At 38.4% G+C, this 23607-nt stretch overlaps 1 protein-coding gene across 1 annotated transcript in view; it reads left to right on the forward strand.

Annotated features, from left to right (window-relative positions):
* Positions 1–23607, forward strand: part of SKAP1 (src kinase associated phosphoprotein 1) — a 280237-nt gene that overhangs the window by 46319 nt on the left and 210311 nt on the right. Inside the window, exon 3 of the mRNA XM_032319898.1 lies at positions 14627–14652. Within this exon, the coding sequence (XP_032175789.1) occupies positions 14627–14652 (26 nt within the window). The remainder of the gene's footprint in view (positions 1–14626; positions 14653–23607) is intronic.

Below are 23607 nucleotides of genomic sequence, written 5' to 3' on the forward strand. Positions count from 1 at the left end.
TCCATAAAGTCGTACTCAGGGTATTGCAAAATTCTCCTTTCTGGTTCTCTTTCTCAAGTTTCTCCCTGTTCCAGTTTGTTCTGCTCCTCCATTCTGTTGACAGGCAAACCTAAAAATAAATAAATAATTTAATCATGCATATTATAGAAGATTCATTGAACGATAAGATATACTATAAATGAAAATGTAGGTTAAATATATATGTAAAAACCTCAGAGAAAAATGTCTCCAGAAAACCCACCAAAATTTTTTTTTAAGTTCATGTATATAAGTACTCTCTATACCTAACGTGGGGCTTGAACCCCTGACCCCCCAGATCAGGAGCCACATGCTCTTCCAGTTGAGGCAGCCAGGCGCCCTGCCCCCACCAAAATATTAATGATGATGATCTCTGGCAAGTGGAGCTTGAGTAATTTTTAATTTCTCCTTTTTGTTTATTTGTATTTTCTAGCTCTGCAGTGATTATATATTTAATCCTAAGTCATTGAGGTCAGAGCCCTTCCTGTTTAAAAAGGGACAGAGATTAAATAGTGAAAGCATATTTGGTTTCCAGGTGGGTAAAGAGTTGGAACGGAGGGGAAAGGAGATGTAGAAAGAAGAAACTAGGCTCTAATTTTGTTGTGAAGCATTGGGTCACTCCTGTGCAAATAAACAGCTGTGTGTGAGGTGTTTTACTCTGTGCCAAACATACACACTCATAAATGCACATGAAAGCCATATGAAATACAGCAGTCCTCGGAGTAATTTATGATGATTTTGTTAAAATATGTATTTTTTTTTAAATAAAGGAAGTTCACTCTCAAAGTCTTCATTAGATGAGGTATCACTGACTGAGAACAACTTTCATTTCTTAGATATTATCCTTTTGAGCTGCACTGAACTGACACAGGCTGAATCCTTCATTAGAAAAGGATTATCTACACTCTGTGTGACTATCTAATAAAATATTTGTGTTTGTGGGACTAGTTTCCCGAAGCGATGGTGCTTGAGTAAACCATTTACTTCCTCCTTCTCAAAACATCAGTCATCATGATTGATTTTTATGTTGGTCATAAAGAGAAATGGAATCACCTAAGTGCAGGGTGAGGATTACAAACCGGAAGAAGTTAATTTACTCAATAAATATGTGTTGGCTATTTGTTTACTCTTTGTTGGGCATCATGCCAGACAATCAAGAGTGTCACATATCATATAGCCCTGTTTTTCAAGAAGTTATCGGGCCACTGAGCCGTCAGGCTCATGGAGTCTGCATGGAGCCAGCATGGAGACCACTGCTCACAGATGCCTTCTCTAGAAGGTCTGAGATGTCTGGTTCCCATTTGTTACATACCTTTTCACCATTGAGAAATGTATTTAGGCTCAACAGCTTCTTTTAAAATACAAATTCACCTGGAGGGTTAAGAGACTTCTGGGTGTACATTAACTGTGTTGAATGGTTTTCTTCTAATTTTTGGCTAAGATGAGAGTGCTGAGGGGCCACCTGGGTGGCTCAGTGGGTTAAAGCCTCTGCTTTCAGCTCAGGTCATGATCCCAGGGTCCTGGGATCGAGCCCCGCATCAAGCTCTCTGCTCAGCAGGGAGACTGCTTCCTCCCTTTCTCTCTGCCTGCCTCTCTGCCTACTTGTGATCTCTGTCTGTCAAATAAATAAATAAAATCTTAAAAAAGATGAGAGTGCTGAGGAAATTCAGTGGCCAGACTTGTTGAACCTCTGTTGTGGGTGATGAACCGTGTTAGGTACATTGATGTTGGTCAGGGTAACACAGGGCCCTTTTCCTTGGGAAGTATGAGGGCTTCAGAGATTCTCTCATTTGCTATTTAAGAATGACAGTTACAGCCAACATTCACCACACACGTACTATATGCCAGCCCCATTGTCAAGGGCTTTATACACATTATCTCATTTGATCTGCGTACATGAGATGGATATCAATGAGAAAGATCAGATGAGAAAACTGAGGTTCAGAGAGGTAACCAATGTGCTCAAGGTTACACAAATGTTAGATTCTGGAATTTGGATGAACCCAGGCAGTAGGACTGTTAGGTCACCACTCTTCTGAGGCTCAATTTCTTCATAAAAAGTGAATAATAGCACTTAACTGATTCAACAAATGTTTATTGAGCAAATGCTATATGCAGAACATTTTTGTGGTGAATGTGACACAGGTTCCAGTCCTCTTGTAACTTATTTTTGAGCAGGATAAATCAAATAATTATATGATACATCCACTTTGTAGGATTTCTGTTACGCATATAACATATGCATACTTAATATAATCCATGTTACTTGATTAGATACTCCCCAAAATATTCCCAAGAAACTTAAAACCCAATGGGAAAGGTAAAAAAGCCCTCACAAATAACTGTATCTCAATATATATTGTGGCTAAAGCTTTAGAAGAGGTACACATAGATTGTGCTGTGAAATCCCAGTGAAAGGAGTCACTTCTGGCTGGTGGGCTATGAGAAGCCTTCAGGGCTGTGAGATGGCATCATGACTTGGCTGTGGGTTGAAAGGGATGGGTTTCTGGTGAGATACATTGTACCCCAAAATAGCAGAAACAAAGATACAGAGAGGATAAGGTTAGCCATATTTGGGAACCAAAGGATGATTCCATTTACTAGGTATAAGGGAGTAATGGGAGAGATAAGCTGAAAAAGATAGGATGGAACCAAATTATGGAAACGAGAGTTTGACTGAATTTTGGAGGGACGATAGGTAATTTGGGGAAGGACAGCTCAAGGCAAGGATGTGCAAGCTGATACTTTAGTAGAGAGTCATGGATAACACGTAAATCCTTGGCACCTGGGCAGTCTTTGGCCACTGGGAGACCAGAGATTGTTGCAAAGGCAGAGAGGGTAAGAATGTCAAAGTTTGCCTGTGTTTCCTATGCCCAGAGAAGAAGACATACCATTTCTCCCTCTCATTATCTTTTGCTTTGAGGACACCAACCTCATGTTTATATTCACGTTTTGATAGCTGGGTTTGGCTTATTATGGGCTTAACAAGCATTTATGGATAGCTGGGAAACCTAACCACTTCTCAGAGCTTTACAGAAAAATGTATTCTAAATAGCCAACTTTATGCTTCAACTTTTGAAATGTGATTGAAGGATTGTATTTACTATACTTTAAATGAAGGATTGTATTTAATATACTTTAAATGAAGGATTGTATTTACTATACTTTAGATCTGTTAACAAGACTTAATAGGTTTTTGAAGCTGGCCCAGAAAACTTAACACTGTTACTTTGTTTCATTAGGAAAATGCATTCCAAGGTCCAAACAACTGGAAATGGGACACAGTCTATGCTTGAACTGGGGACTAACTGTCTAGAATTTTCTTAACAGACAGCTGTTAGCAAAATACCCATTTCCTTCAGATTGTTTTCCAAATTTGCCCCATCATATGAATTACCTGAGGATCTTGTTAAAAATACAGATTTCTAGGTCTCTTACCTAGATGCTAATTTACCAGGTTTGGCGTGATCAATAAGGACTCCAGGAGATTCTTAAAATCAGGCAAGTATATGTAAAAATCTTCATCAGAAGACTTCCTCTTTTTTTTTTTTTTAAAGGTACAAAGATACTACTTTTGTTTTCAAATGAATTTGAATAGCGGAGAGGGAGGATGGAGGATTTGACTGGTAAGTATGAATTGAGGCTGTTAGTTGGGTGGTGAGGTGGGTCTCCCAGTATGACTGGGGATAACTGACGGGAAAATTTTACTGGCAAAGCTTAGGACCAGCAAGTAACTGACAATATTTCAACCCAACTGGATTGTAGGGTGAGGGATAGGGATATGGTCAGCAGCAAATGGCTTTGGTCCTTCCCTTGGCCTGATGTTTGCCTGTAACCTTTTTGCTTCCTGGTGGCCTGGCAACATGGGAGACATTTCCTGATGCTGGAGAATCCCTTGAAGAACAACAGAACCAAAGTCCTGGCCCCACGATGGGTCAGGAAGTCCTGGGATTGAATAGTTGATTATAGTTGAACTGCTGGTGACCCCCGACCTGTTCTGATACAGCCGTAGAACTGATCACATAGTCATTGGCCTTTAAATCAAAGTAGTTTCATTTTTTATGATTCAGATAATTAGGTACCTCTTGTAGGGGCTTAATATGACTGCTGTAGATACTATTCAAAGAAATAAATGGCCAAGAATGATATTTTAGTATAGAATCTTATACAATTAGGAAAAATCTTGAGGGCAAAAGTGACACAATTTAAAAGTGATTTCTGAATTTCTATGTACATCTCAGTTCCTAACTGGAAGAATGCGTATACATAAGGATATGAAGTTTTAAAAAAAATATCTGTAATTCATTGTAGCTCTTGGAGTGGTTAGCAGCAGAAGCCTGCCTTCTCGATTCTATTTTTATATATTTATTCAGTTTTAGAGCAGAATGAATGAGTGAAATAATATTATGTCTTTAATTAGGAGTCTGTTGTTATTTTTCAATTAATCTGTGTCAGTAGCTCTAGCATTTGTATTAAATCATTTTCTTCATGAAAGCTTTTAATGAAGAAACAAATTGATTGTATTTATATATTGGATTCTTGCCACTACAATGTGTATTCGGTCGTGTCTTTTGAAGTATAGTTTTGCTAGTCATATTGTGGTTATTCTTTGAAACTAGTTTTTTTGCGGGGGGCGATTCTTCATTTGGATGGAGGTTTTAATTTAACAAGGGTTTCTTATTTTTTTCTTTCTTTTCCTTTTCTTCTCCTCTTTTAATTCTCATTCTGTTTTACCCTCTTGTCTTTGTGTGAGTAATTAAGAGGAAAATGAAAGTTTCTTTCCCCATTTTCTTTGGGATAAAATCCACACCTCATGGTGTTACCTGGAGAGCCTTGCCCGCTGTCTGCATCTCCAGCCTCGTCTCTGACCCCTCTCTGAAATGCACTCTGTGCTGCACTCATGCTGAACTCAGACAGCCCTTCTGTTTCTCAAGTCCATTCATTTTCTTAGCAAGCATTTATTGAGCACAGGCTCTGTGCCACTGCCCCTTGAGGGCCCAGTGATATAGAGAGACAAGAGGATTGTGGTGCAGTGTTATAGGTGCTGCTGAAAGGTGTGCACAGAGGGGCCATGGGAGCACATTACACAGGGGACAGAGCTGAGCCTCAAAGGTTCACTGGGAGAAGAAGGGGCACAATGGAGAAAGTGTGCTGGCAGAGAGAGCGGAGACATGTGAAAGCAGCAGTGTGAACGGAGCAGGGGAGTGAGGACCTGGAGGCTGGGGCTGGAGTAAGCCTCTGCAGGGCTTTAAGCAGGGCAGTGACAAGACTGGGTTTGCCCTTTAGGTCATTAGAGTAACGATGGTGCTAATGACAGAACAGCTGACATTAACTGAAGGCCTGCCAGGTGCTGGGCCTGGTGCTCAGTTCTTTATGTGCATTGGCTCAGTTAATCCTCCAAAAAAACACACGAGGCAGGTGTAGTTATTATTTATATTTTTAAGGTGAAACCAAGGGGGGGTAGGGGATGGGTTTACTGGGGGAAGGAGAGTGGGAGATAGAGGCTCCCATTTATGGAATGGATAAGTCATAGGAATAAAAGGTACAACACAAAGAATATAGTCAATGATATTGTAACAGCAGTGCATGGTGACAGGTGGTAGCTGCACTCCTGGTGAGCACAGTGTAACATGTAGACTTGTGGGATCACTATGTTGCACACCTGAAACTAACGTAACACGGCATGTCAACTGTACTTTGATTTAAAAAAAAAAATGAGGAGACTGAGGCTGCCGCCAAAGTTTGCAGCCTAGAAGACGGAAGAGCTGGGACTCCAACCCAGATATGTCTGCAAAGCCAGTGCTCACCACTGCTCTTCCTTCTCCATCAACCCTGAGGAGAATGGGTCAGAGAGGAGCAGGGTGGCAGGTGATCGTGTGAACATCAATCTGGGTCAGGCATTCTGAAGGCTTGAAAGAATTCAGTGCCTGTAGGGATGGAGAAGAGGTAGATTTAAAAGATATCAGGGGAGTAGATCGTCCAGGTCTTGGTGATTGATGGGTTGTATGCAGTCATAGAGAAAGAGATGAAGGGGCAGTCCCCATGTTTCAACTGGGTTCATGAAGATGTCAACCATTGAAAGAGGGAGCACGAAATAGGAGAGATTCGGGACTGGTGGGACAGAGGATAGTCCTGGAAGAGAAGAGCAGAATAATGCTGTCCCCTGTTTCTTACTGATTGTTGAAAGTCTCTAATATGTACAGATACAATAGTCAAGTCTTGGGCCGCTGGATTTTTTTCCCCCTCAGCCTGAGCGCCAGGACATGTCCTCCAGTGCACTCTTACTCTTCTGTACTTTTATCTCCCAAGAATAGGAGAATCCTAACCTCAGATCAATTCAACTGTCCACATCTCTGCTCTTGTATTTGGGCAGCCACTCAGTGCTGAAGAAAAATGACATAGTCAGAGTGCCTCTACTGTAAGGCTTGGTCTCCCACCTCAGTTGAGCCCTTAATGATACCTGACAGTGACCTTAAATGACCCTAGTAGCAACCTTTCTAATGTTCCTCTTCCCCCCATCCCCTCCCCAATCCTTAGCAGATTTATATTACCCTTACATGACATTATCACCTGCTTCGCAAGATAAAACTGGCTTTAAGGTTGGAACTCACTCAGAATCTTCCCTATCCCTTCCTCAAACATGTCACCTGCTCTGTCAAACATGTCACCTCTGTCACCTGCTCTGACCCGCTGGCTGGCCACTCTGCATCCTGGACCTGGCCTCTCAGTGACCCTCCCCTCCCCTGCCAGGCATCTTCCTTTATCTGATCCCAGATCCTCCCTCAGCAGCCCTTATCTGCAGGCAGTCAGACAGCTTCTGGCATTAGCCAGACCTGAGTTCTTCTGGCCCTGGTTTTTACCTTGTGTGTGTTTTGTGCCAATCCTATCAGTTCAGCACAGTTTGACTGCTCCAGCCCAACTGGCCCACAGTTGGGGCTTTCCATGCTCTCAGTCCCTAACAGAGTATCTGCAAGTAGTAGAGATTTATTAATGTCTGAGAGAGGGAATGCAGTCTTCATAACTTGAGATATAGATGGTATGTGGGCATGTTAATGTTGAGAAATCCGCTCTGCCTCGATGAGCTCTGAGAACTAATCCAGCCTAAATATTTTTTGTGTAACATTTGTTCTCAGGTGGATAATGTAACCATGTTCATAATAAGGGAAATACCAAAGGAATTTTCAAGTGACTATCATGTTTTTGAACCTGCCTGCCCAAGATAAACTGTGGTAGCTTCACAATGTGGACTTCTAAACGTCTATGGCGCAATCATGTAACCTCTCCATACTTCATTTTCTCATCTGGAAAGTGATGGGCTGGATTAAATGACCTTCAGTGACCTTCCAGCTGTAAAATTCAATGACTAGAGGGTCCACAGTCACAGTGTCATGCATATGTCAGTTATTCATGAATCAGATAACTAGGAGTCTTGGTGGTCCAAGAGTAGCTATTAACCTGAAGCGAGCAAAAAATAAAACAAAAGGAGGTTCCAAGCATCAGCAGAGACAGAAGTGACAGGATAACAGCCAAAGATACTGCAGTTTAAAATATGGTAATCAGCTGGAGTTCTTTGTATATAAGTGCTGCCTTTTCTCTCCCATACACATTTGTAACCAAAAGATATCTCTGATTTTCCTCTTGTTGCTCTGTTCCCAGCCCACGTCCACGTGTGTTATCAAATCTCTTGTCTCTCTTTTTGAGCTCCAGTAAACGGCCTCTCGGGTTGTCTCCCTCCCATCCAGTCTGCGTATTTCTGTTTGTTTGATCACAGTGGACATCATTTCCTATCCTTATAACAAGCAACCAACCAACCAATCCTTCAGATGCTCTCCTTTATCTACAGAAAGAAAAAAATAAATCTCAACTCTTAGGGTCTTCTATTTTGTCACAACGTACCTGGCTGGAATTTTTCTTTAATAGTTCATTGAGTTCTAATTGGTTGCCTATTACATGCAGAGAGTATGGGAATTATATAGACATTCAACCACAATTTGCAGTCTTGATGCTTGAACATAGGGGAAGGAATATTTGAATGCAAGTTTTCAGTATTGGGGTGAAAGACCATAATCATTGATCAATTGAGAAAAGCACCCAGATTTCTTGCTGTTGGTATCCAGGGTGGATGTTGGATTGAGCATAGCAGGGATTTTATGTAGTGAAAGTGTTGCAGAAAACTCCAGTGATAAGTAAGGTCTTATTTCTTTTATTTCTTTTTTATGGTCTGGGAACAGAGTTCTGAAAAAAATCAATACTGTCAACATTAGATAATGTTGCTTGTTTATTACTTAATAAAAGTTTAATTGTGACCATTTCACAAGTAGGAGAATATTGTGTTGTCTTCCAGGGTGGGTTTCTAAAACTTGTGGGTATAGACTCAAGACCACAGACATATTACACCCAAAGAAAGAACCTAGGAACTTCTTGTGGCAGGTCCTTCTATAATCTGAGTTATCTGCTTGTCTGTTATTTGTTATTTCCTATCTTAGATTGACATCTGTTGATGTATAAATAGCTCGTTTAGATTGTAAGCTGCTTGTAGGCAGATACTAGGTCCTGTCCTTTTGATGGATTAAAGGTACGGGACTAGAGGGGGCACCAGCTCCCCTCCAGAGGCCTTCCCATCCCTGCCTGTTGCTGAGGCTGACGCCCAGGACCCTAGGTCCCAGCCTCTGATGCCTCCACCAGGGACTTCCACCAGATGGTGCTCTTTTCCCATTTCTGTTCTTGGGTGTCATGGGCGGTATGACCCTTTGCCACTTGCCCATTTTTCTGAAATGGAGCATAGCTCCTAGAAAGATTTGAAATCAAGTAAATCTTCCAAAGTAAGAAAAGAAGTTATAGGAAGTATCTACAGGGTACAGATTATTAGCATTGTTCAGAAAAGCCATTTCCTTGGGGCATGTATCAGTCTCTACCATGTGGCTCACTGATCAAGGTCAATTGCAAGGGGTTTTCCTAGTGTTAGCAACTTGCTGTTGAAAGCCCTGCTCAATGAGGTTTCCATTTGAATTCCATTTTTAATATCAGCATAGCACTTCATTCTTTGCCATCCTTTTTGAGATAGTATTACCAAGAGATGGTCAAGAGCAAAATAGAAGTCATCTCTGGATAGCGAGTAGTGCAGACAGCCTATTCATGTAGGAAGCACCACTGTTTTGGTACAAAAACCAAAGTTCAAATTTATATCCTTGAGTCATCAAGAAGAGATTTGATTTTGTTTAGCAGGTGGTTTAATGAGGCAGAGAATGTATGATGTGTTTTAAATTTCCATAAGTCACAGGTAGAATAACATGTTTAATACTTCAGTTGCAAAAAAATTCATTTAGATCTTCTAGATTTATAACATTACAGATGTTGGCCTTTGTGGGTAGCTAGTTTTATAATGCCATTACAGTCTTATTCATCTAATCCAGAGGGTCTTATCATTTTGGAGGGTAAGAGTTATTGGCATTTTTTGGAATCTAATGAGGTTTATGGACTCTTCTTCAAGGAAAAGAAAACATGGGTTGCTTTCTACCCACGATTTTTAGGAGTTCATGAGTCTTCTATAGCTCAACTGTGAACTCTAAGTTAAAGATGTCTGATCTAACTACTTTCTAATACTAAGCTGTCTGGCAATAATTGATTTGTTTTCTATATTGCAGTCAATAGAAAAGCAGGTACTGTGGGATTTAAGAGCTTGAGCTCTGGAACCAAGGAGACCTGGATACAAATCTGGGTTCTGCTGTTTAATAGCTATGTGGTTGTGGTCAAATTGGTTGACCTTCCTGAGTTTCAATTTCCTAATCCGAAAAATGGGAATAATAATAGTCCTGATCTCATAGGGTTGTGATGAAGATTAAATAAAATAATACATATAAAACATATAAAAGTGCTGAATATGCTATTTTTTATTATAATCAGGAAATGGAACTATTTTTCCTTCCTAGATATTTGCAATAATATGGGGGTAGTTACAGTTGTTTGTTTTACCTCCTTCACCAGGATCTAATTAGCTGGCTGAGTGGTGAAAGCTCTGAGTACTTTTCTTTTTTTTTTTTTTTTAAGATTTTATTTATTTATTTGACAGACAGAGATCACAAGTAGGCAGAGAGACGGGCAGAGAGAGAGGAAGGGAAGCAGGCTCCCTGCTGAGCAGAGAGCCCGATGCGGGGTTCAATCCCAGGACTCTGAGACCATGACCTGAGCCAAAGGCAGAGGCTTAACCCACTGAGCCACCCAGGTGCCCTGAGTACTTTAATCTCAATAACCATGTTCATTGGTTAGCTTCAAGGTCAAGAGTTTGATACCCACCTCAAACCCCCTCCCCCATCTAATGGTTAAGAGTTGATAGCTTCATTTTTAGTAGGAATCTAATGTTTTGTGATTCTTGAGTGACAAACTAGAAGTTTGTTTGCCATTTGAAAGATACTGAAATATATCTGCAGACAGACTATGTGTACTTTAGTCACCGTTTCATCCAAGGAACCAGAACAAAGGACTTGTCACATAGAAGACATTCAACAAGTATTTGTCAACTGAGTGACTGAATTCTGTTAGGATAATAGAAAGTCTTCAGAGAAAAAATTATTTTTTATGAATTTTTAAAGTTAGATTATATTTTCAAGACTTTCCTTCTTAATTTGTTATTACAGTGCCCACTCTGGAACTAGTTGTTAGGATTAGAAACTTGTCTGCCTTATTACCAGCTGTGTAAACCATGGGCAAGTCATCTCACCTCTCAATACTTTGGTTTCCTTATTTATAAAATGGAAATAATAAGAGGGCTATAGTTTGGAGGAATGAGTTCATATAAAAGAAGTGTTTAGGACAGTGCCCACAATATAAATGAGAAATCTTAACATTGTTGTTATTTGTCATTACTGTTATTGCTTCTGTAGTAGCCTCAAGATCCCCTCACTATAGTGAATCCCATTTATTTGTTGTTACCTTTCCCTAAACTAAAGTTTGCTGAAAATCTCTCTAAATTTAGAAGCACAAATAGCAAACTTTGCCTCCCATGTAATGTAACACACACTAGACCCTATTTTGCAGAGCCAACAAAATGTTAGGAAATTTTGTTCTTCCATTTTCATTTTTGAAGGATCACAGAAGGATGGATTTATTTTGACTGAATGTGAAAACAATAATCATCAATATGGTTGCAGCAATTTCTGTCTTCTCGTTCTGTACTCATATTTTTCCGGCTCCAAATGTCATTTGCATGGACCTGATGATGTTGAGTATGGATATTACAGCGGAGTGATAGCTTCCTTTTCATATTGAAGCTGAAGCTTCAAAGGGAAGATTAAAGAAGTGTTTGTTATCTATCTGCACAGGCCTGATATGAAATTCTCAGAGGCCTTTAGGATAAACACAACTCTGTGTGTGTGTGTGTGTGTCTGTATGCCTTTTCTTCTATGTAATTCTATTGTGGTGTTTGTATTTTGGTTTAAAATGTCTAGTTTCAGACTTGTTGGAGTCTCTAGCTAAGGGATAATTGTTTTTAGAGTGAAAGATAAGAATTAGAAGATGGGAGCAGGGTTTGACTAAATGCCTCCTAAGGAGTGTAGAATTCTCTAGTGTGGGGTCACCTTTCCAGAGAATGTGATGAAGGCCATCCATAGGATATGCTTAATGAGACAAGATCAGGACTTTTGATGTATTGTGCCCAGCGGAGACTAATCCACGGTGCCCTCCAGTGAGGGACAAGATTGCTCACCTTTTGGCCTTGCCTTTTAGAGGTATACTCTGTGTGTGTGTGTGTTTGCACACGTGCGCGTGCGTGTGCGCGGACACAAACTTTCTTTAGGATTGTTGCACAATTAAGATTTAGATGGTAGGGTAGCAGGATTGTTTTACACCTTCTGAAAGTGAAGGAAACGAACATTTCACTTCATGCCATTCCACATGAAGTTCTACATCTGATTTTTTACTGACAAATATTTAATTACAGTGTCATCAAGATTAAGGCAGATTCTGCTATTTAGCATCAAATCGGTAGACCTGCTACTTTATTTAATACTTTTAAGTTGAATTCTTTCTCTGTAATCAGCCTTCGTAGGCTACAGCTATGATTGGCAGAAGCGATACTCTCAGTGTGTGTGAACTTGTAAGATCTTCTTAACTAAGAAGAAAACCAGGAAATCAGCATCACTCTATACTAGGTAGAGAAGGGGACTGAAAATATGTGTGCACATTGGAGTGGGGATTGTGGGGAAAAGCAGAGATTGAGATTATCAATAACATGTTTCACCTATTTAACAATTGGCCAAAAGTTGGCCTTTTAACTGCCACAAGCATGGCTCCATTTTTTTTTTCTCAGTCAATAAATGAGAATAATATCAGTTAGTGAAGTTCCTGCTATTGCCATCGTATACATTTTGGAAGGAGAAGTACACCCACACCCTCCTGCCCTACCCGCCCCCCCACACTTGCACCAGGCTTACATTCTAATTTCTATTTATATTGAAATGGAGGTTGAGTAATTATTGGGATCAAAGGCTGGAACAGTGCCTCCAGAGGAGATGGGGAACATGGAAAATGGCTCGCCCCTTTGATGATTTGCTTGATTAACTGTGTTTTAGAGAAAAGAGTTTGGTGGGGGGCGCTTGGGTGGTTCAGTCGTTAAGCGTCTGCCTTCGGCTTGGGTCATGATCACCGAGTCCTGGGATCGAGCCCCGGATCGGTTCCCTGCTTGGTGGGAAGCCTGCTTCTCCCTCTCCCACTCCCCCTGCTCGTGTTCCTTCTCTCACTGTCTCTCTCTCTCTCTGTCAGATAAATAAATAAAATCTTTAAAAAAAAAAAAAGAGTTTGGTGGAAAAACTCTTCACCGTGACCAGGTAGAGTGGGAAGCTGCACCGTCTGCTACGGGGAGATCGACCCGTCGTACTAATATATAAAACTTGTTTTAAGTTACCGCCACTCTCAAGCTACCTATGCCTTCCTATTGACATGGACACCCTTCTTTCCAGCTGCTGCAGCTTTGCCTTTCCCACCCCTCCCTCTCCCCCTCTCCACTGTAGATGTCATAGCTGTCTTGAACTTTCCATGCCTTGTCATCCAAGTATCTTATATTTCCCTTCACCTGATTGACAGCCCAGAACTCTTCTGGGAAAAGAAAGGAATAAGAAAAGTCAACCAGGAGGCTTCTCCATCTTCTTCTTTATCTCTGATAATTCATCTTCTCTTCTTTATCTCTGATAATTTCCCACAAATGCATCTCTGGATTATGGCAACATACTCCCACTTATCTCCTACTTCTCTGTTTCCTGAACTTTAGTCTTATAAAGAAATAACCCAGATATCTACTGGAATGACATTTGTCTCTAAAGTAGCCTCACCTTATTTCAGTCATGTGTGTGTTAAAAGATACACCTCATTATTGCCCATGTATTGCCTTTTTCTTAATCTTTTATTTTAGGTTATAGATTCTTTCAAGCATTTGACTTAAAAAAAAAAAAAAAACAACAACAACAACTCTGAACTCTCTCCCAAGGAAAATAAGTGTTCAAATGAACATATACATTCCTGAGAGGTCAAGATGAGGATAGAAAAGTATTCATTCTATTTAGTGGCATGGAATTATATCCGTAGCAAGAATTAACATGTGGTTACGATAAGCAAGATTGGAGTATGTTGAGGAGTGAGTGGGAGGTGGGAGTAGGAGAAAACAGAAACTACAGACAACAGTTTTTGAAAATTTCACTGTGATGTGAAGGGAAGACGGCAGCAGATGGAGGGATATGAAGAGAGTGAGGGAGGCTTTGCTTTATTTGTATGTGAGCAGAAACACTGATGGAAAGGGCCAAGTTGAGAGGAAGAGGTTGAATATATACAAGAGAAAATCAATATAGAATAATGCAAGGTTCCTGTGAAGGCAGGAGGAAATGGAATCCAAAGTACAATAGACTTTTGTGGGTAGCCACCATATAGAACTTTGTTTCTATGGGGAAATGCAATGTACATTCCAAATAAGTGACTTACAAATGATCCTTTCTCCCACTGCCATTTCATTAGTTTGAAGACTTGAGGGGTTATTGGTTTTGCCAATAATATCCCAAAATAAAAGAGGAGGTGGGGGTGGACAATGATACAGCGGACTGCAAGGACCCCAGTCTTGGCACAGACACTAAAATGCTAGGTGACCTTGAGCCAGTTATGCATGCTTCACCTGTAAAATAAAGAATTTAGACCTAGAAGTATTTGAGGATATGTTTTGGGTGGGTGACGTTTTTGGTTGTTGTAACTGGGGGTGCCACTGGTATTAGGTGCTGAGGACCAGCGATGCTGATTGTACAAGACTGGTTGTTACAACAAAGAGTTGTCACACTCCAAGCCTGTAGAGCTCCTGATGAGAAACTCTGGACCATGGCTAGGTAACCTCTTAGGACCCCCTTAGGACCCAGCAACATGGTCAAAACTGTCTCCGGAGTCACAATGAGTTAAAAGCCACTGAGAATCTTTCAACTCTCAAGAACAACCCTTTCATTTTTCTCAAAGTGGGTAGTGGTTTGGCTGGTTATTCACTGTTTAGCAAGCTTTTTGGAGTAGGTGCTGTCTCTACCATATGCCAACCAAGATTGAAATACAAGTTTGACTTATCTCCATTCTCTTCTTTGTATTTCAGGTATTATTGGGATAGTCAGCCCCAAGGTGAGTGCTTTTTAGCCATTTATGGTTTTACACTAAAAATGTGTGGATGGTATGGTTTACTTCTGCATCTTCTAAATAAGCTTCTACACAGAGTGGCATTAGGCATTTCTAAGGAAAGTTAGTGGAGTGTTTAATTAATCTTCACCCTGCTGGGCTCCCCTGCCCTGCTTTTTAGCAACAAGAGGCTCAAATGCATCTGCCTTCTGAGTGGATTGGTGTTAGATTATTTTACAGAGCCAAAGCTATAATATGCTTTTACTCCTTAAGCTTTGTCAGATGCCAACAGGATCTACTAACATTCAAATAAAATGGTGGCCGAGTCCATAATAAAAACCTTGGGAGGGATCCAACTCAGCTAATTCTTCATTTGCTCCAGAAATAAATTCCAGTATGTTACCTCCTTGGTCACTGTGCTCTTCCACACAGCTTGCCTGTCTGGCAGCCCAGAAATGTCAGAAATGGAGTAGTGTTGAAATTCCCACTAGAACAGTGTTATCACATTTTAATATGAGCCTCACTGAAGTCTCGGTGCTTCTAATTGCTTTCAAACCATTGTTTTCCTGCTTTTGCTTGATGAACCCAGCATCTGGCATGATTCTAAAAACTACAACAAACAGCTGTGTGCAAAATTAAAAAAAAAAAAACAGGATTAGAACGTATTCTTAAAAGGTTCAAAATTGGAATTCTTTTTTCCAAATTCAGTTTGAAAAGATATCTTTAAAGTATATGTATTCTTTCTTTTAATACTCTGGTTGAGAATGTCAGAAACATCATTCTGAATATTAACTCTTAACCTATTATAAATGGCTTTTTAAAAAATTTTCTCAGAGAATCAGGGAGAGTTTTAAATCAAGCTTACAAATAGCTTTATGAACTATTTTGCTCTAAAATTTTTTTAAATCGATTGTAAACTTTCCAGTTTTTCTATTCTCTTAATATTGTCAATGTATCCTTTCTCCGTGAGGATAATACCTAAGAGAAATTCAAATTGTGAGGAATAATACTAGTTTTATGAAAATTTTAATTTTCCCAGATCATACGTTAGTGTATTTCAAGTCTATTTAAGATTGTCTTTAAAATCAGACTTTAAGGGGCGCCTGGGTGGCTCAGTGGGTTAAAGCCTCTGCCTTTGGCTCAGGTCATGATCTCAGGGTCCTGGGATCCAGCCCCCGCATCGAGCTCTCTGCTCAGCGGGGAGCCTGCTTCCTCCTCTCTCTCTGCCTGCCTCTCTGCCTACTTGTCTGTCAAATAAATAAATAAAATCTTAAAAAAAATCAAACTTTAAGAAATAAAAAAAATCTTTCATGTTTAAATCTTTTTGACTCTTGTAAGTTGGTCATAGTATTTATAATGTTTTAAATAATGTGATGATGTTACTGTGTATCTCGCTGTCCTAACACACTTATGGCTAAAAACACAGACTGGGAACAGAGAATTTTATGTAACAATGTGGCAGTTTGCTTTGCAAAGTGTGAAATATGCTATCCAGGCAATGGTCCTGTATAGTTCAGGGTTTAACAGATGTTAACCAAAATCCACAGGGGGCAAAACATGAATGTGAACTGGCAGAAACGAATGGAACTGTGAGGGTAGAATTAATTACCTAAAGGAGAAATAAAGAATTCGTGTCAGAGCTATGGTATAGTAATGTTGAAAAGAGAAGAGAATTTTGGAGTAGAACACAAGAGACTATACGGGGCTACAAAGACAAAGGGCACATCTTACCAGGTTCTTGTAACAGTGGCATTGTAGTCATTCTCGGGTTGATGGCAACTTCCACGCAGCCTTTCTCTCTTAGAAAGAGGAAGAGGTAGAGCAGCCAAGGGGACAATTGAAGAATTTACTTAGAACAAAAAACTGTATTTGCTTCTCAACAATGATTGGATATATGTGGCAAATTCTTTGCTCATTTAGAAGTAAATGTAGGGAAAGATCAAGTTGGAAAACCCATACTGTGTCTTGGCCCCAACCTTGCTCCTCCCCCTAAGATATTTTGGGGGGGAAGGAGGTTATCTTTTACCTTGCTCTTTCGATTGGATCTTAACTGATTGCTAAGTGCTTCAGAAACTGCCAGGGTGTGTGGGTGCACTAACAGGTCTCTGTAAGGTACTATAGGACAGTTTAGGAATATGAAAAGTATAGGAATATGTAAATAAGAGAACAGCTGGCAGAAGAAGTTAAAAAGCTCTAGACGACTAGGTAGTTTTAGGAAGAGAGTGAGAAAGGACAGAAATGATGACCTCAGATTTCCTTATCATTTTTATCTATAGCAGGATCCTTGTATAGGAAGATGATGGGATGAATTTTATCAACTCCAGACATTTGCCTAAATACAGACTTGTGTTCTTCAGGATATTTGGACTAAACTAGAATCTGGTGTCTGGAAGGAAAATAGTTCTTCTTTTTTTTTAAGATTTTATTTATTTATTTGAGAGAGGGAGGGAGAGAGAGAGAGAGAGAGAGAGTGAGCATGAACAGGGGGTTATGGAGCAGAAGAAAAGAGAGAAGCAGATGCCCCACTGAACAGGGGAGCCCGCTGCAGGGGCTCAATCTTAGGGCCCCAGAATCATGACCTGAGCCAAAGGCAGATGCTTAACCAGCTGAGCCACCCTGGTGCCCCAGGGGTGGGATTTTATAAAAAATCCCTTCTTTATAAATCTCTTTAGTAGCCTGTATTTAAACAACTGGTTATGGAAAAGTCTGTGATGAGTTGGTACAATGTGCTTTAAAGCTTACCCTCTAAAGAAAGATGCTGGGAGAATGGACTACCTAGACATAGAGAAGTTTGCAAATAAAAATTTTCTTATCCCATCATTCCATTCAATCCCAGGTTTAATATGGTGGAGGAGTGACTATTGAATAGTGTCAGGGAGAGCCTTGTCTCTGTTCTAGAGAAGAAACTTGGTATGGTAGAAAGAGCATGGATAGGGGCACCTGGGTAGCTCAGTTGTTAAGCATCTGTCTTTGGCTCAGGTCATGATCCAGAGTCTGTGGGTGGAGCCCCGCATTGAGCCATGCATCAAGCCCCACATCAGGCTCCCTGCTTGATAGGAAGCCTGCTTCTCCCTCTCCCATTCCCCCTGCTTGTGTTCCTGTTCTCATTATCAGGTAAATAAATAAAATCTTGGAGGGGAAAAAAAAAGGAAAGAAAAAAAAAAGAGCATGGACATTGAGGCTTGACAGACCTAGTTCAAATCCCACCTATACCATTTAGCTAAAGGTCATGTGACATTAGCAAATCACTTAATTGCTCTGAAACTCAGTTGCCTCATCTATCTATAAATGGAGGATCTGCCAGAGACTGTGCTAAGACCTTTATATACACTATCTTACTTAATTCTCAGAATAGCCCTATGAAGGTAGGTACTAATACACCCATTTGACAGACATGGGCACAGAGGCACAGAGAGGTTGAGAATCATTCAAGATCATGCCCCTCAAAGATTCTAACTTGGTTAGGCTGACTCCATAGCATTCGCTTTTTAAAAAGTAATAGCTTTTTTGAGAAATAATTCATATAACATTAAATTTACCCTTTTAAAGTATACAAGTCAGTTCTTGTTAGTATAGTCACTGAGTTGTGCACTCATCACCACTCTCTAGTTTCAGAACATTTTTGTGACCCCAATAAGAAACTCCATACTCATTCATAGTTTCAAAGCCCATGCTCTCTGTCACTGTATTTTACTGTCTGTTGCAATGGCGTTATGAGGACTGGCGGTAACATGTGTAAGTCCTAGCACGGAATCTGGACAGTAAGAAAATGTAGATTGTATTTATGACAATGTTAATGGCAATTCTTTCCCTCACATTTCCACCCAAATTTTCTTATTGGTCCACTGTCACCTTCATGAATGATTTTCATTAATAAAGAATGAAACATGGGGAAAATAAAACATAATCCAAATAATTTATTACTTTAATGTGGAAGGAACATAAATGAAAGAGCTCTTTTAATGAGCTCAAATATGATTGGAGAAACTGGGACAGGCTTTTTATTTTTATTTTTTAATAAGACATAGATTCCTTTGACAATTCAAGTCCTGTTTGCTTTAAGAACTTTTTTTCCTTAATGTTTCACTTAAAGTTACAAAGAAAATTCACTGGAATCTTTACCATGGAGCTTTTACCATTTCATTAATCAGATACCCAAAACATGATACTGATCAGATGTTAAACACACATTAGTTTTACCTTTCAGATACGGTGACAGTATAACTCTATGGTATTGAGCAAACTGATTTACTTCATTATGTTTAATTTCCCTTTTTATAAAATGAGTTAATTATCAACAGAGTCTAATCAAATTTGAATTACAAGGTATAATGTTTATAATTAAAAATGTATTGCTAGAAAAACATCATCATGAATATTAGAAAAATTGACCACCATGGGCCCAGAATCTAAAGCAAATTACATAATATTTAAATAAAAAAGAAAGACCTTATATATATATATAAATACATATAACAAAATCATATATTTTTATCCAAAGGTCACTCAAATTATATTTGTGATAGTGGTAAATATAAACCAGTAAAATTTCTTGCCAGCTTTCTGAATGTTTTCCTGAATGGTATAGAGAGTTTCTGAGAAAATGATCCAGTATGAAACATGAAACATGAAAAATTTCCACTGTGTGAATCTTAAAAATCTTAGGAAATGGCAAGCCTATATCCCTTGTCAATGTAAACTGATGCCTAAAAATACAGCTTGGCAAAAGCAAATAATGCAAAGTGAGTAAAGAAAATATTATTATAAAGCCTTATTAACCGTAGATTAAAAGAGATTTAAAAGGCATATCAACTAATGTGTGGGCCTCATTTTCATCTTGAGTCAGATAAAATGTAACAAGTTGTAGCTATGAGAGAATTAGAAATGTGAACATTTATTTTATGTTAAGGATCTACTTCAAACTAAAAAGCTTTTTCACAGCAAAGGAAACCATCAACAAAAAGAAAAGGCAAGCTACAGGATGCCTGGGTGGCTCAGTCGGTTAAGCGTCTGCCTTCGTCTCAGATCTTGATCCCAGGGTCGTGGGGTCAAGCCCTGACTGGAGCTCCCTGCTCCTCCAGGAGTCTGCTTCTCCCTCTCCCACTGCCCCTCCGCCTGGTTCCTGCACTCTTATGCTCTCTCCCTCTTTCTCTCAAATGAATAAATAAAATCTTAAAAAAAAATAAAGATGATGAGGTATATTATACAATAGAATATTACATAGCCATCAGAAAGAATGAAGTCTTGCCATTTATGACAACATGGATGGATCTAGAGGGTTTTATACTAAGTGAAGTTAGAGCGAGACAAATACCATGTGATTTTACTTCCATGTAGAATCTAAAAAACAAATGAACAAACAAAAGGCAGAGACAGACTCATAGATACAGGAAACAAACTGTTGGCTACCAGAGTGAGTGAAATAAGTGAAGGGGATTAAAAGGTACAAACTTCCAGTTATGAAATACATAATTGTTGGGCATGTCAGGTACAGCATAGGGAATAGAGTCAATAATATCATAATAACTTTCTATGGTGACAGATGCTAACTAGACTTACCTTGGGGTCCATTTCATAATATATATAAATACTGAATCACAATGATATACCCTGGCAATTAATAGAAGATTAAATATCAATTATACTTCAATTAAAAAAAATCTATTGTTAATTTTTAAGGTGTGACAATGGTGTTATGCTTATATATTTTTTTAAAAGATTCCTTATCTCAGAAAGACACACACTGTGATATTTAAAGATAAAAGATGTCTGACATCTGCTAGTCAAAATAATATTTTGAGTAGCAAAATAATAGATATTCAAAATACTATGGGAGAGAAAGAAAGAAATGGAGTGGGGGTTTACATGAGACAAGATGGATCATAAATTGACTGTTGCTGAAGATGGATGATGTATACATGGGAGTGTATTACACTGTTTTGTCCACTTTTGTATACATTTAAAATTCTTCATAATGCAAAGATAAAAGGAAAAGAAATCCAGGTTGAGATTAATAACAATATGTGACGTTATCCTTTTATTTCTACTGGGAGAACCTAGTATGTTAATACATAAAATACCTTATGTATCGTAGACACAAAATACATAGAATTGTTAGCTTTTACAAAAATTTCAAGTTGAATATTTTATAATGGCAAAAGCATGAGTTTGGACATCAGACCTGAATTCGAATCCCGGCTTCTCTACTTACAAACTATGTGAGTGATGGCAAGTGACATAACCTCTTCATCTACAAAATATTGCTAATCATATCTACTTCACAGATATTGGGAGTTGTAAGGAATTATAGTGAGATGATGAACTCATGAGGAGGACTTGCCACCTGGTAGTCACTTACTAGTGGAAGCAAGTATTATTTTTATATTTCAAAGTAAGGCTTTGAGAGTAAATCCATATACAGAACTTAAGCTGTATATATCACATGTCCTCCCATAAAATTCATCCATTCCAGCTGAACCCTAGTATAAGGCTATATACATATTTGTGAGGCACTTATAGGATGTGTGTTCAGAATTTTTATTGGTAGACACTTCAGAGGTTAGATCCATGAGCCATGGATCTGTAATGTCTGAGACATGCTGAATCGAAGCATAGATGTCATTTAACTTCTCGTCTCTTACTATCGCATACTTGGAGCATGTAGTTATGACAGCTACAAGAAGCAAACCATTAAAGCAGCAAAGAAACACCATTTTTGCACTAAAAAAGGAGAAAAGGGTTTCCCTTTGAAGTTGAAGAGGAGTGTTTTTAAATTAATGGAGTGTACAGTGATTTTACCAAGTTTTATTTATGAAAATACTCTTTGCATTCATGCCAAAAGGTTTTAGCACAGTCGTAAGTAGGATTTATACAAAGAAACACAGCCCAAATTTATGATGTGTTTGCAACTGTAAGAAAAAGTCTGAATTTACAATATTTGTAATTTATTGTTAAATATCTTTCTATCACTATTCCTGGAATGCTAATATTTTATAAACACAAGTGTTGGTTATGAACCTAGAATATCCTAACCTATACTACTTTTTATAAAGAAATCTTCCAGAATGTTTTCTATGTCTTTTGGGGATTTAATGGCAGGAAATATACACAGGACGAATACTCCTACCTCTGGCTTTAGCCCAACCTTTTAGCATCAACAATCTTGACAGCTGCTTTTGTGACTTGACTTCCTTTAGGCCTTTCCCCCTTTCCTTATTTGCTACATTTTATACAAATTAATCTGTGGAAAGTGGATATACACACAAGTTGCTTTTGAAGTTAATTACTGACTTTGATACCTTTTCAAATATTTTACATCCTATACATCTACTGTTTGGTTGTTTTTTTTTTTTTTTTAAGGGTGGACAAGTGTACTTTAAAATTAATACACTGTTTTATAACAATTGTCAAAAAGAATAATTTTTTTAAGTGAAAAGACTCAGTTTTTTTTCTTTTCAATGTTAAAATTTTCTCAGCTTTTATGTTCTTTCTAAATGCCCTTTTCTGGAGTAGATGATATTGAAACAAAAGAAAAAGAACTGAACTCAACTGTAGTTGAGGAAAGAGATCATTGGAATCAGATGCTGCTGCTTTCTAGAATATGCTTTCTAGCATATTCTCTACACAGTATATTATGTACAAATATTGTTTGGAATAGCAAAGATTCCAAACAGCCCAAATGTCCAGCATTAGGGGACTGGTTAAATAAATTATGTCACATTCATTTACTGGAATGTTACATATAGGTTAAAAGAATACTATATATATATGTGTGTGTAACATGTGCAGCTCTCCAAGGTATATGGTTAAGTGAAAAGGCAATTTAGACACATATAGTACAATTTGTTTCTGTGTGTGTATATACACTCACCTTGTGCAGACTATTTTTTGGAAGCATGTAACCTCTGCTGAGGGGGCTAGCTATATGAGTGGAAGAGAGAAACTTCATTATTTATATCCTTTGGTACTGTTTGGATTTTTACCATATGCATGTATTATTTTTTTTTTTTACTAAAAATTGGTTAAAGTGAAAAATGAGATAAATTGATATATGCTGATATGGAAGAACTTCAAAGATAAATGAATAGGAGGAAAAGCAGAATATAGAACTGGACAAATGCTAACATTTGTTTTAAAAAAAAAAACACCACTAATGCAGACACTTGTTATATTTAGATAGAAAATTTATAGAATACCCAAAAAGCCTCACAGTGGTTTCCTCTGGAGAGAAGAACCAAGAGAAGGGAAAGAAGATGATATTTCATTATATACCTTCTTGAAATGTTTGAAATTTTTATTCTGGGTATGCTTAACTTTTTTTAATCTAATAAAGAAGTTTACTATAGTTAACAATACTGTATTATATATATGGAAGTTGGCTAGAGTAGATCTTAAAAGTTCTCATTATAGGAAAAAAAAACTTGCAGCTATATGAAGTTGTGGATTTTGACTAAACTTACTGTTGTGACCATTTCACAATATGTACAAATCCCTGTGTTGTACACCTAAAACTAATATAAGGTCGTTGATATCTCAGTACAACTGGAGGCAAAAAAGCAGCTTACCAAAAAACTACATTTAACACAGTAGTGAGCCTTTTTCAGTTGAATCATGATTTGGTAGTTTCATATCTGTTCAAGGTTTGTTTTTGTTTGTTTGTTTGTTTGTTTTTTGTCTCCTTATTTATTTATTTTTATATATGAAACCAGTGTTTGAGGACAGCATATGTGGGTGTATTGGGTTGACTTATCACTTCAAAGTGAATTTAAAAATAAATGATAAAGTAGTATCATATAACACCATGGTCACCAGTAAAGAACACCTTTCTTACTCTATCTCAGTCTTTTTTTTTTTCCATATGTGGTCATTAAAAGCTCGTAGAGTTCTTATTTTATGTAAATGGCAAAGAAAATAACTGGCAAATAAGTGAGCACTTTAAGCTTCGTTGTTCTGGGAACTTAT

Source organism: Mustela erminea, chromosome 18 (assembly GCF_009829155.1).
Source record: "Mustela erminea isolate mMusErm1 chromosome 18, mMusErm1.Pri, whole genome shotgun sequence".
NCBI lineage: Eukaryota > Metazoa > Chordata > Mammalia > Carnivora > Mustelidae > Mustela > Mustela erminea.